General features: G+C 50.8%; 1 protein-coding gene across 1 annotated transcript; it reads left to right on the forward strand.

Annotated features, from left to right (window-relative positions):
* Window positions 1-74: 74 nt before the first annotated feature.
* Window positions 75-10,196, forward strand: NUP88 (nucleoporin 88). Its single transcript, XM_054287062.1, has 17 exons — window positions 75-311; window positions 806-975; window positions 1,372-1,497; window positions 1,723-1,809; window positions 2,530-2,706; window positions 4,035-4,218; window positions 4,632-4,782; window positions 5,384-5,482; window positions 5,604-5,694; window positions 6,034-6,135; window positions 7,225-7,383; window positions 7,793-7,918; window positions 8,407-8,472; window positions 8,698-8,778; window positions 9,091-9,217; window positions 9,578-9,696; window positions 9,989-10,196. The coding sequence occupies exons 1-17, from the start codon at window positions 75-77 to the stop codon at window positions 10,050-10,052; spliced, it is 2,166 nt and encodes a 721-aa protein (XP_054143037.1). The 3' UTR covers window positions 10,053-10,196.
* The last annotated feature ends 2,285 nt before the right edge of the window (window positions 10,197-12,481 follow it).

The following is a 12,481-nucleotide window of genomic DNA, read 5'->3' on the forward strand; positions in this document are numbered from 1 at the left end:
AAATGTAGTCCGCGGGCGGCGGCGCCCATTGGTCGCGCGGGCGGTGACGTCAGGGCGGCGCGGCGCGCGGGGCGATGGCGGCCGAGTACGGCCCGGCGGAGCAGTGGCGCGCGGCGCTGCCGCAGCACGCGCTGTTCGGCCGCCTTCGCGAGCGCGCGCCCGCCGCCCCCCGCCCGCCGGGGCTCCGCGACCTCCTGTGCGGGCTGGGCTCCGACCTGCTGCTCTGGGACGGGCCCGCCGCCGCCCTGCTCGCCATCGGCCTGCGCCGCCTCGGCACCGGCACCGACCCCGCCGCGCTCGGCCGCTACCAGGTGCGGGAGGGGCTGAGGGGTTGGAGGGCTGAGGAGAGCAGCGGCTGAGGCGGGGGGTGTGAGGGAATGGGGAGGCTGTGAGGGGATGCGGAAGAAGGGGCTGGGGTGGAAGCGTTTGGGGCGTGAGGGGATGGGGGGTCGTGGAGGGACGGGCTGGGTGTGAGGGGCCGTGAGGAGGGGAGGGGGTGTGAGGGACTGGGCGGACCGTGAGGGGATGTGTGGAGAGTGTTAAAAAAGGGACAGAGAGGATGTGAGGGGATGCGAGGTGTGAGGTTTGAGGGGAGGAGGGTCATGGTGGGCACGGGGCTGAGGGGCGCTGTTCCTTGAAAGGAATATCATCCCTCAGGCCGCCCTGGGGTGTCCTTCCCCAAGGAACCCACTGCTTTGTGTTTCATTCCGTGCCGTGTAAATCACTATCCAAAATAAAGATGAGCTGTACTCTGCTTTGAGTGCTTTGAAGGGCTTGTGCTTCCCTGTAACATTTCTGTTTTCAGACTCTTCTGTGCATAAACCCGCCCCTTTTCGACGTGCACCAGACGCTGCTGAGCCCTGCCCAGCACCATGTGGCGCTCATCGGTACCAAGGGGCTCATGGTGCTGGAGCTGCCCAAACGCTGGGGCAAGAATTCCGAGTTTGAAGGTGGGAAATCCACTGTGAACTGCAGGTGGGTGAGACCTCAGGTGAATAATGACACCCTTGTCCTACCACTCTTCCTCTACAACCTCCCTTTCTTGGGGTTAGGCAGATACAGAAGGTACAGGTTGTATTGAGGTTGTGGGGCAGTCATGAATGAAATTATTTTGGCTCAAATACTTGCTACTTGTCAAGTAAACCAAATAAATTACCTTCTAAACTTGTTGTAATTGCTGAGGCAATGAAGCAGATGTTTGGGGGGAAATAACAGACAGCTTTGATTGAAAGCTGCCTTCCAACTTTCAGAGTAGTACAGATAAAGACTGAAACCTTTTCACTGTGTCTCTAGCTCTTCTTGCCCCCATCTCCCTTTAGAAGTAGCTTGTGTGTTTCTGGTCCCAGTGCAAGTCTCTGCTCTGTGTTCCAGCACCATTCCTATTGCGGAGCGCTTCTTCACCAGCTCAACCTCCCTGACCCTGAAGCATGCAGCCTGGTACCCCTGTGACACCATGGAGCCCCACATCGTGCTCCTGACATCAGATAACACCATCAGGTAAGCCCCATTTGTGGCTGATTATCTGAAGTGTGTTTTTTTAATCATGTCCAGCCTTAATTTGTCACTGGGTATTTGCATCCTGCCATTTTTACCAGAGATAGCAATAAAAAAGTAGGATGGGGGGAATTTCAGAGTGAGAGTGGCTGATGTTCCTGTGTCAGCAGGGAATGTGCAGCACTGCCAGCAGACTGACCATGGCTGCTGTTTCTTTCTTTCCCCCAGGTTTTACAGTCTGAAGGTGCCTCACACGCCCATCAAAGTGATTGTGCTTTCAGACACTGAGGAGGAGACTCTGACCATCAAAACAGGGTTGGTGTGGCTTCTTGTATTTTGAAATGCTTTTGCAGAATAAGCTCAGTATTCTCAGTTGTGTTTTTAATCAATAAGTGATAAATGTGCCTGAAAATCTCATATGAATTCTGTAGTGCTAGCAGTTCCTCATGGCAGAGTACCTACACTTTTCCCTCCCCTTCACCTTCTTTCTCTTCTTTCTCTTCTTTCTCTTCTTTCTCTTCTTTCTCTTCTTTCTCTTCTTTCTCTTCTTTCTCTTCTTTCTCTTCTTTCTCTTCTTTCTCTTCCTTCTCTTCCTTCTCTTCTTTCTTTCCTCTCCCTCTCTCCCCCACCCTTCAAAAGCAAAGCAGTGACAAACTGTACAGTCAAGTGTTTGTCAGAGTAGCAGCTTGAAAACCACGCGTTGACTTTAAGCTGGGGTTAAGAAGGGGATTTTAAATGAGGAATGTAGAGAATAGATTATCTTTTTATTTCATTCCTGGCCTGGTTGGAAGCAGAACCCTTGCAGCACAGAGTGGTGTCCCTCACAGAAGTACCAGAGCCCCTCCTGTGTCTCTGGAGCTGTGGGGGCACTGCAGGACCCATGTGCCACATCGGGGGTGTCCCTTACAGCCTTGTGTAGCTGGCACTGCTGGATGGGACGGGGTTGGGCAGGGATTTGGCAGCACAGCCCTCAGGAGCAGGTTGCACTCTGTGCTCTCAGTGCTTGCTGACCCAGCTGGTTGTGCCCTGTGCCAGGAGAGCCTACACAGCGTCCCTGGGTGAGACAGCCGTGGCCTTCGACTTCGGGCCGCAGGTGCCGGTGCCCAAGCACGCCCTGGGCCAGCGCGGCAGCGATGAGGTGCTGGGCTACCCCCTGTACATCCTCTATGAGAATGGAGAGACCTTCCTCACCTACGTCAGCCTGCTCCAGAGGTAGGCTCTGAGCCCCAGGGCTCGTGGGGTGCTTGGCTGTACAGTGCTGGGGTGGGAGAGTCACCTCTCAGCTTGGCTGGGACTCTGTGAGGGATACTGGGCTGAGTTTGCTTGTATTGCAGCCTGTTCTGTCTCTGTGGCAGTGCTGATAGACTGGAATCCAAAACCAGTGTGTCATCCTTTCTCATCCAAACATTATGGGTGCAGCTTCCACTGCTCAGAATGTGCTGTGCATTATTTACCACCAGCAATTTGATATGAACACACAGGGCTGTAGAAGATCAGTGGGTCTGAGGCTGTTCCATGTATTTTGTGGCACAGACATCCTTAGCTTTGGATGAGGCTCATTGAGCCAGGGGCATCCTAGGAAAAGAAATACTTGAAAAGCATAGAGAGTTCACAGGATGTCCTGCAATGGAAATGATTAATCAAAATATAAACATGATACAAGAAGGAATTTAGAAAACTGAGAAGATGGTGCAAGACTTCAAGTTAGATCTTGTGTAGCTGAATATTAAAGAGTGTGGTACTTGGGTTAGAAGCAGCACTATGAGGGGATCTGTCTGCAGGCAGTGAGCTGGCTTTAGTCCATCTAAAGTTCTGCCCAAAGAAATGCCACAGTACAAAATGCTGCATGTGAAGTGCAAGAACCACTTGAGTAATCATTACCTTGAGCCTTCCATGAGTATTTTGTGTTCTTGCAAGAGAATGTTTCCTCATGAATTTTTGCAGTGCAGCTTTGGTTGCTTTCAAAGCATAAAATGAGCTCTGGTTTCCCCTCTGAGCTCTCCAGCAAGGAGCTGCAGGTCAGACTTGCAATCTGCAGCAGTGCAGTGGGACTGAGAGCTCCCAGCCATTGTCTGACAGCCGTGGGCTGAGAGCAAACCTGTTCCTCACCCGCTCCTCACCCGCTCCTCACCCGCTCCTCACCCGCTCCTCTCCCGTTCCTCACCCGCTCCTCTCCCGTTCCTCACCCGCTCCTCTCCCGTTCCTCACCCGCTCCTCTCCCGCTCCTCACCCGTTCCTCTCCTGCTCCTCTCCCGTTCCTCTCCTGCTCCTCTCCCGCTCCTCACCCGCTCCTCACCCGCTCCTCACCCGCTCCTCACCCGCTCCTCACCCGCTCCTCACCCGCTCCTCTCCCGTTCCTCTCCCGCTCCTCTCCCGCTCCTCTCTTGCTCCTCTCCCGTTCCTCACCTGCTCCTCTCCCGTTCCTCTCCTGCTCCTCACCCGTTCCTCACCCGTTCCTCTCCTGCTCCTCACCCGTTCCTCTCCTGCTCCTCACCCGTTCCTCACCTGCTCCTCTCCCGTTCCTCTCCCGTTCCCTGCAGCACGGGCAGCCCGGGGAAGCTGCTGGGGCCGCTGCCCATGCACCCGGCGGCCGAGGACAACTACGGCTACGACGCCTGCGCCGTGCTGTGCCTGCCCTGCGTGCCAAACATCCTGGTCATTGCCACCGAGTCGGGCATGCTCTACCACTGCGTGGTGCTGGATGGAGAGGAGGATGATGAGCAGGTACCTTCTCTTGGTTTGGTTTTTTTCTGGAGGTATTTTTGTTTCTTTAATCCAAGTTGTTGCTGCAAGGTGGCGGGATGCCTCGAAGTGTGTGCCAAGTGCCAAAGCTGCATTCTTTTGGAATGAGGTAGTGAGTCTTTCTCCTGTTTCAGCCAGTTCCTGTGGCTCCCTGACACTTTTATTTTAAATCTCAGTCCTGTGTACCCTGACAGTAGATCAGTTTTTGATCAAATTTACTAGGATCTAATTTAAGGAGGATTTTCTGCGAAACCCTGGGTTCAAGTTAATTTTTTTTTAAGTAAACTTGAACTACATTCCTTGACAATTAAAACTTGTACCTCTTTCTTGATGCTGTTTATGTTGGCATTCCTATTTAAATGATGTCTGACAGAAGAATTTAATGCTCTTTACAGTCAGAGAAGTCCTGGGACCCAAGATCTGATCTTATTCCTTCCCTGTACGTGTTTGAATGTGTTGAGCTGGAACTTGCACTGAAACTGGCAACAGGAGATGAGGAAGATCCTTTGGAGTCTGACTTCTCTTGCCCAATCAAGCTGCACCGAGGTAGGGCTGTTGTTCAGCTCGTGGCTTTTTATGGCACACATTTAGAATCCAGTTATTTGCACGTTCTCATCAGTGTCAGACAAACAGGGGGTCAGAGTAAGGATTTGCCTGATGCCCTCAATACAGCTGTGGAAGGAGCAAGCCTGGCAGGGGTTCCAGTGTAGATCACACATGGTCAGTACTAAATCCTGTCATCTGAGGGTTATGAAGCAGAAGTTTCTGCATCTGTGCTGACCTGTGAGTGTGAGGGAGCGCTGTGGAGAGAGTGATCCTGAGGGAAGGACCTGCTTATCCCATGGAATTGGGGCAGGACAAAATGTTTGGGTCTTTGGGAGCAAGCAGCTGGTCAGAATGTGGTCTGCTAGTTTTAATTATCTGCCATTGAAAACCTGTCTGAGTGATGCAGATGTGGTGTGATAGGAAAGGTTCAAAACAAATCAGTGTGTTAGACTCTAACACCTGTATCTCTGTTTCTGTGCTTGCACTAAGGTGTTAAAGCTGACTGGACACTAGGTTGATACACAGGATCAGCAGTGCAGGTGTGAAGGGTGAGTTTTTCTCAGCTCAGTGCCATCTCTTACATTTTCTGCTTCAATTTCAGATCCCAAATGTCCCTCTAGATACCACTGCACACACGAAGCTGGTGTCCACAGTGTGGGCTTGACATGGATCAACAAACTGCACAAATTCCTTGGTTCAGGTGAGTGAGGGAAGTGGGGAACAGATGAACATCGGCCAGTAACAGGCTGGTGGATGCAGGTACTGCTGAATCCCTCACCCTGCAAAGTGGATCTGATGCATCCTGACATGTCTCCTTGTAGATGAGGAGGACAAAGACAGTTTACAAGAGCTGGGAGCAGAACAGAAGTGCTTTGTTGAACATATTCTTTGTACAAAGCCACTGCCATGCAGGTAAAAAACCAAACCCTTTCTCAATTGCTTTCAAGTTGGGGATTGCTATGGAAAATATTTATGATTTGTCATCTTTTGCTGCATTCTTGCTATTAAAGTAAAGTAAGCTCAGAAGTTTTCAAACAATACAACTGAGCAATCTGTGTATCAGGATTCTTACTGCACAGTTAGGGTAGTAGCTTAAATTCTTGTGTTTCTGTCTGAAAATCACCTGTCAGAGCAGCAGAAATTTTCACTTCCATTTACCTGACCTTGGAGCATTTCCAAAAGAGTGAACATGCACAATTTCAGGAATTAAGAACTCTCCTGACTGGGTAATTTTTGTGTTCTTCCCTTCAGGCAGCCTTCTCCAATTAGAGGATTTTGGATCGTTTCTGATGTCCTGGGGCCCACCATGATTTGCATCACCAACAGCTATGAGTGCATTACAAGGCCTCTCTTGTATGTGGTTCTCAGTTGAAGTCCATGACTGCATGGAAAGGACCAAAAAAGGATATTCCTGTTTTTCAGTTACTCTTTGGTTGTTTCACCCCAGGCTTCTGCAGCTCTTAGGACACTCCATGAAGTTTTGCTTTCTGAACACTCCCTGGCTGAGCACTGGGAGTTACTGAGCTGTTACCTACTGCTGATGAGGTGTTTGTAGGGGATATAATTAATCAGGTCACTTTTAGTGAGAATTAGGACAAAAAATGTTCTTGATGGTATTGTTGGGGTTTTTCAGTAGTGTTGATATTCTTAATGGGCTGCTGAGGTTGTGTGTGCCTGAAAGGGGAAAAACAGAAGTAGGATTTTTGTTTGTGCTTCCAGTTACTTTCTTTGGAGGTGGCGGCAAAGATACAGAGTGGTGTTAATGTGCATTTGCACAGTGAAATGAACACCTTGAGGGGGTGACACTATTTTCAGCTTATTTTTTGCAGGACATTGTTTAAGGTAGGACAGAGAGCAGAGCAAGTGTTAACATGAGGTTCTCCCAGAGACCTTTTATTTATTTCACTGTTTCCACACAGGTGGGCAGTGACTGGGGAGGGTGCTTTGTGGAGAAGGCCACGCTGCTGTTCAGTGCCTGCCTGCCTTCTTCTGGAACTTCCTTCTCCTTAAGCCAGAGGATATTTATGATCCTTGCTAGTTTGAGCCATGACCAAACAGGTGTGGGGATGTGAGCGTTGCCTGCCATGCCAGGGCTGGATTTACCACATCCCTGAAACAGCTGCAGTGACACAGGAACTCCACAGCAGAGGGGTTCCAGTGAGGGAGCTCTGGCTGTTTCAGTGTGAGTGTGTGACTGTGTCAGTGAGGGAGCTCTGGCTGTTTCAGTGTGTGTGACTGTCAGTGAGGGAGCTCTGGCTGTTTCAGTGTGTGTGACTGTGTCAGTGAGGGAGCTCTGGCTGTTTCAGTGTGTGTGACTGTGTCAGTGAGGGAGCTCTGGCTGTTTCAGTGTGTGTGACTGTTTCAGTGTGTGTGACTGTGTCAGTGAGGGAGCTCTGGCTGTTTCAGTGTGAGTGTGTGACTGTTCCCTTGTGCTGTGTGCAGGAGCACTGTGCACCCTGCGTCCCCTCCCCTGCTGTGCACCAGGGAGGACAAGGAGCTGGCCGTGTCCCCGCTGCGCATCGTGGCCGAGGCCGAGCATTCCTTCGAGAAGCACATCCAGGGCATCCTGCAGCGCAGCTCTGCCAACCCCCTGCACCTCAAGTGAGCACAACCTGGGGCACCTGCAGGGCAACACTTGGGAGCCCTGGGTGTTGGGCAGCTCCTATTGAACAGCACATGGCCTTGGCATGGCAGTGCTGGCATGACTGGTGCCTGTGTCCCTGTGGGGATGGCACCCAGCCCAGTGATGGTGCAGGCTGGGAGGGGATCCCTGGCTCCAGGCTCCTGCTCAGAGCAGGGCTGCCCTCAGCTGGTGAGGTTCTCATTGCTTGGCCCATTGGGTTTGGGGTATCCTAAGCTACCTTGGGATTTCCTCATGTCAAAGGGATTTCATTGTAATCCCTCACTTTCATAACAGACCCCCCCCACCCGAGCTATACCATGAATACTGGAAGTGGTTTAGCCTTCCAAAGGAACATATTAATAAGATGGCAAAAATCTCTATCTTAAGATCTGCAGATAAAGATGCTGCTCCTCCCCCTGAAGAATGCCTTCAGCTCCTCAGCAGAGCCACCCAGGTGTTCAGAGAGGAATATATACTGAAACAGGACCTGGCAAAAGAGGAGATTCAGCAAAGGTAATGCAAAACTCTCATAAAATGTGCTGGCACACAGCAGCACTGTGGGTCTGATCCTGTGAATGAGTAAATGTACTAAATGTAAAACTGACAATGAATACCAGAACTTAAAACTGAGTTATCAGGAAAAGCAGGGGTGAGTTTAATAGCTGATCTCTGTAGTGGCTTATAGGGGAAGAAAAAAATGGTAAACACACACAGATAAAATACTTTTCTCATGGTGTTTGCCTGCCTGGGCCTGTGGGTGGCAGGAAACTGATCTCAGCACTAATCCTGACAAAAGAAAATTGCCTTAAGTCTCTGCTGCTTCAAATCATAGTCAGTTATTTACACTATACAGTTAGGACAAAATGGGAGTTTTTTCTCACTGCCCCCCTTTCACTGTCTTTAGTTCTTCCCACTCCCAGCATTTTCTCTGTGGTGTAAATCCTGATTCACCTGGTTGCAAGTGGTCTGATTTTTTTTTTTTTCATATGTGTTTATTTCAGAGTAAAGCTGCTGTGGGGACAGAAAAAGAAACAACTGGAGGATCTGAGTTACTGTCGAGAGGAGAGGTGAGTAGAGCCTGTCCCCTGTATCCAGTCAAACCTCAGGAATGATGCACCTGTGGTGGCTTGGAGAAGGCCCTGTGTGGAACAGGTGCCAAGTGAAGGCATTCCCAGCCTGCAGGTTTGCTCCCTCCTCCAGCTGCCTCCTTCAGCCTCCTTGTCCTTTCCCCACACCCTGCCTTGTCCCGTGTGTGGATCTGAAGTGAGGAATTGTTTCTCCCTCCCCTTAAGGAAAAGCTTGCGGGAGATGGCCGAGCGCTTGGCTGACAAGTATGAGGAAGCCAAAGAGAAGCAAGAAGACATCATGAACAGGTGAGGGCACACAGGGCTCTATTTCCCCTCACAGCACCTGATGGTAAACAGAGTTTGCAGGTGTGGTAGAACAGAGTGGGCAGGAGCTGCTGCATGGGTTAGTTACAAAACTGGGCTTCTGCAGTTCCCTGTGCTGGGGCTTGGTGTGATCTGTCTGCAGGCCCAGCCTGAGCCAGCCCCATGCTCAGAAATGCCACTGAGACCAGCTGGAAGGGGAAGGTGAAGCCCCTGAGGCTTGGACAGCATGGCCCAGGTGTTTGAGCAGAGCTGGGTACCAGGGATGTTAACTCAGAGACATTTCTTACTTTAAAGGATGAAGAAAGTCCTTCGGAGTTTCCACTCTCAGCTTCCTGTTCTATCTGACACTGAAAAAGATATGAAGAAGGAACTGCAGACAATCCATGACCAGCTGCAGCACCTGAGCAATGCTATCAGACAGGTGAGAGGAGGAATGGCCAGGCTGGGAGGTTCCTGAGCTCCTCCCTCAGTGCTGACAGACGAGTCCTGCCAGCAAAGGGATGCTGTCCTTGTGTTAATTAGTAACAATGTACTAAAGGGGCTTTGGGCCCTTGGTGGCAACACAGACAGGACCTTTGCACACACTGTAAACTCTCAGAGAGCTCCCCAGTCTCAGCCTGGCAGGGACAGTTCTTCTCTTTGTGGAAAGTGCAAAAGCAGACAGATTTGAACCCAAAAAACCCCAATTAATTGCAGTACAACACAGCAGTCTGTGATTAACAAGCTTCCACTGTGGCAGGCAGCACCAGCACTGACTGGACCTTCTCTCCTCTCCTCCCAGGTGAAAATGAAGAAGGAATACCAACAGAAACAGATGGAGAAGGGGCGCAGCCCCCGCAAGCCCAGCATCAGCCTCAGTGCCTACCAGAGCAAGTGCATCCAGGCTGTCCTGAGAGAGGAGTAAGTGCAGGCTGGGCTCCTCCTGAGGAACCTGAGCCCTCGTCACCTTCAGTCCAGGTGTCTCAGGTGTCACTTAAGCCGTGCTGGGGCAGAGGGGCTGAAGCACAGAACGTGCAGGTCCTGAGAGCAGCACTTTGAGCAGATATGTGGAAGTGCTTTTAGCCCCAGGATGCCAGGGTAGTCTGATCCAGCCTGGGATGACAGGCACTGCTCCCCTTCCCTGCTTCTACCAGCTGAAGTGTTTCCCTTCCTCCCTGTGCAGCCTTTTGACTTGGGTTATTTTTTCTTGAAGGGGAGAACACATCCGGGAGATGGTGAAACAGATCAACGACATCAGGAGCCACGTGAACTTCTGACGTGTCCTGGAGAGGACCCTGAGCCAGGGGCTGGATGAGCTTTACCTGGCCCTGCTATTCCCTTGTATATTTACCATTTTTATGTTGAACAATACACCTTTTACATATTATTTTGTAAAGAATTGTGAAATAAAATACTTTTGATATGACTCCTCACATGCTGTGGTTTCTGTTTTTGTCAGGGGAAGGGGATGTGCTGCAGGTGTTTTATATTTGGGGTGTTAGAGGGTAACTCCTGCAGCTGCCTCAGGAGTGGGGATTGCTGCTCCCTGGGGTTATCCTGGGCTTGTCTCCCACCCTTCCTCCATCAGGGGTTCCCTGGGGGGAGGCTGTGGCAGGAGGCAGAGGAGAAAGACCAGAGCCGTGCACACACACACTTCAGCAGCTTTTTTTAATTTGGAACACTTTCTCCATAAAGGACACACCTTCAGTACAGTTAACAAATGGTTACACTGGAATCCTGGAGACAGCAGAATTCTACACCCACGATTGCACAGGACACCAATGGCTTGGCTCACTGGAATGCAGTATTGACTTCCAAACACTGTTTGCCTTTTGCAAAGATGGCTCTGCAGTCCTTCTTGCCATTACAAGGCCAATTCAGTCTCTGCTGTAGACAGACTCTAGTGGACAATAAGGAAGTGTTGTCCCTCCCCCCTGCCCTTGGAAAAGGTGCCACGGTGAAGCTCAGGGGGGACAGGAGTTACTGCACTGCTAAAACAGGGGGGCACTGCTGGGGGGTACCAGACATGCTGCAAGAACACTTTGTACAGGTTAAGACTATACAGGTACAGGAATGCAGACAGAACTCCAGAACTCCACCTGGGCCCTGCTACAGCCTCCACCAACAGCTCAGCCCCTGGCACAGCTGAGCAGTGACACTGCCTGAGCCAGGAGACCCCACCCCAGCCCCAGCCACGCTCCACAACACCCAGAACTGGAAGGAAGAGCATTTGTTTTCTCATGTTCATGAGCAGCAACACCAGAATCCATCATCCAGTGAGTATCTACACCAAGAGCTTTTCCTACATTTACAGTCTTTTAAATTTGCTCTGCAAATTTGGCACACACTGTCTTGTTTTGCTTTTAAAGGCCCCTTTGAGTCTGAGTTCAGCAGAATCTCAGTTGCTGCTGCTGCAGCTTTGCTGTCCTTCCCCCAGGAGGGACAGCAGTTTGCAGGGAGCACATCTCCCATCACTTCTGTGAACAGCCAGGGTTCCAATTTCCAACTGAATAGTTTAAAAGTCTGACATTACAGCAGTTGGTGAAAAGGGTGACTCGTGTTCCAACACTAAAATGGTCACAGCTGGTACTGGGACAGGAGCACAGGTGTTGGGCTGTGTGATGGAACAGGGAGGTGAAAAGGAAAAGCCATGCAAGAGCTGCCTGCCCTCCTCTCCACACCAAAGGAAGTTCCTCCAGAGACTTGTGCAGTGCCTGGCTCACCAACAAGGAAAAGCACACAGTGCATGCACAGCCCCAGGGCTGCAGGGCTGCCTTTGGGAATAGCCCCAAAGCCCTGGGGCTGCCAAGGAGCCCAAAGCACTCGCCCCACTCACCTCCTTCCTGCCAGGCTGCAGCCCTGAGCTTGCCCTGACACCACCACACTGGGGAAAGCTGTGACCCACGAGCCACAAAACCACAGCAAGGAAAAGCCCCCAGCCCTGCAGCACCTGAAAGGCTCTGAGCTAGCACAGCCAGGGCTGCTCAGAACAGGTCAGACATGGGACTGGCAAGGGATGCTGGAAGGCCAGAACAGCTCCTTCCCCTGCTCTCTCACACTGGGACCATCCAGAAACACAACCAAAAATATTTTACTGTGAAAAACTTCAAGGTGCAGTTCCTAAAGAGCTCAGCTTGCTGAAGAAGGTGCAGGATGTGGTGTAGTTTTGCCATACAAGAAGTTTCCTTACACCTCCTGCACAGGTGAGGCCCCAGTTACAGTAACTAACCCTGTAACCTGTTACACATTTTGGCAAGGGAGGGTGGGAACAGAGAAAAAAGCTTTCCTTTCTGTTCTGCAGCTCCTACTAAAGGCCTGTAGTTGTGTCTCTAAAGTCTACCCAGCCATTGGAAACTGAATAAAAATATCTGGTCCTGGATTTCTGCATCAGGACCTGGCTGCTGTCACCCACAGCTCAGCAAATAGTGAGGAAGAGTAAAAAACCCCTAATCTGGTAACTGCCAAATAAGACTCAAGCCACACTTCAACATCACCTTTACGTGACAGCAAGTGTCATCTCTAGACATGACAGCTCTGCCATCTGTTAGTCATTACTAAGGTGGGAAAATTTGCTTTTGGGTGTCAGGATTATGAAGGGAATTAATTGCTAGGGTGAATAAAATGCTTTAATTCTTGTAATGAGTGGCAAGGAATTGAGCTTGTATGATGCTTTTTTGGCTGTTTTTAAGGCATTCCTCTTCAAAAC

The sequence above is a fragment of the Melozone crissalis genome, unplaced genomic scaffold, assembly GCF_028551555.1.
Source record: "Melozone crissalis strain CALT ecotype California unplaced genomic scaffold, PUWL_Pcris_2 ptg000057l_1, whole genome shotgun sequence".
Lineage (NCBI taxonomy): Eukaryota > Metazoa > Chordata > Aves > Passeriformes > Passerellidae > Melozone > Melozone crissalis.

What these genes read in the sequence shown, in the direction of transcription:
- NUP88 (XM_054287062.1), top strand. Translation starts at nt 75, where the DNA reads ATGGCGGCCGAGTACGGCCCGGCGGAGCAGTGGCGCGCGGCGCTGCCG. An exon ending in AGTTACTGTCGAGAGGAGAG is followed by an intron (nt 8,473 to 8,697) that starts GTGAGTAGAGCC and finishes CCTCCCCTTAAG; the next exon opens with GAAAAGCTTGCGGGAGATGG. An exon ending in TGAGCAATGCTATCAGACAG is followed by an intron (nt 9,218 to 9,577) that starts GTGAGAGGAGGA and finishes CTCTCCTCCCAG; the next exon opens with GTGAAAATGAAGAAGGAATA.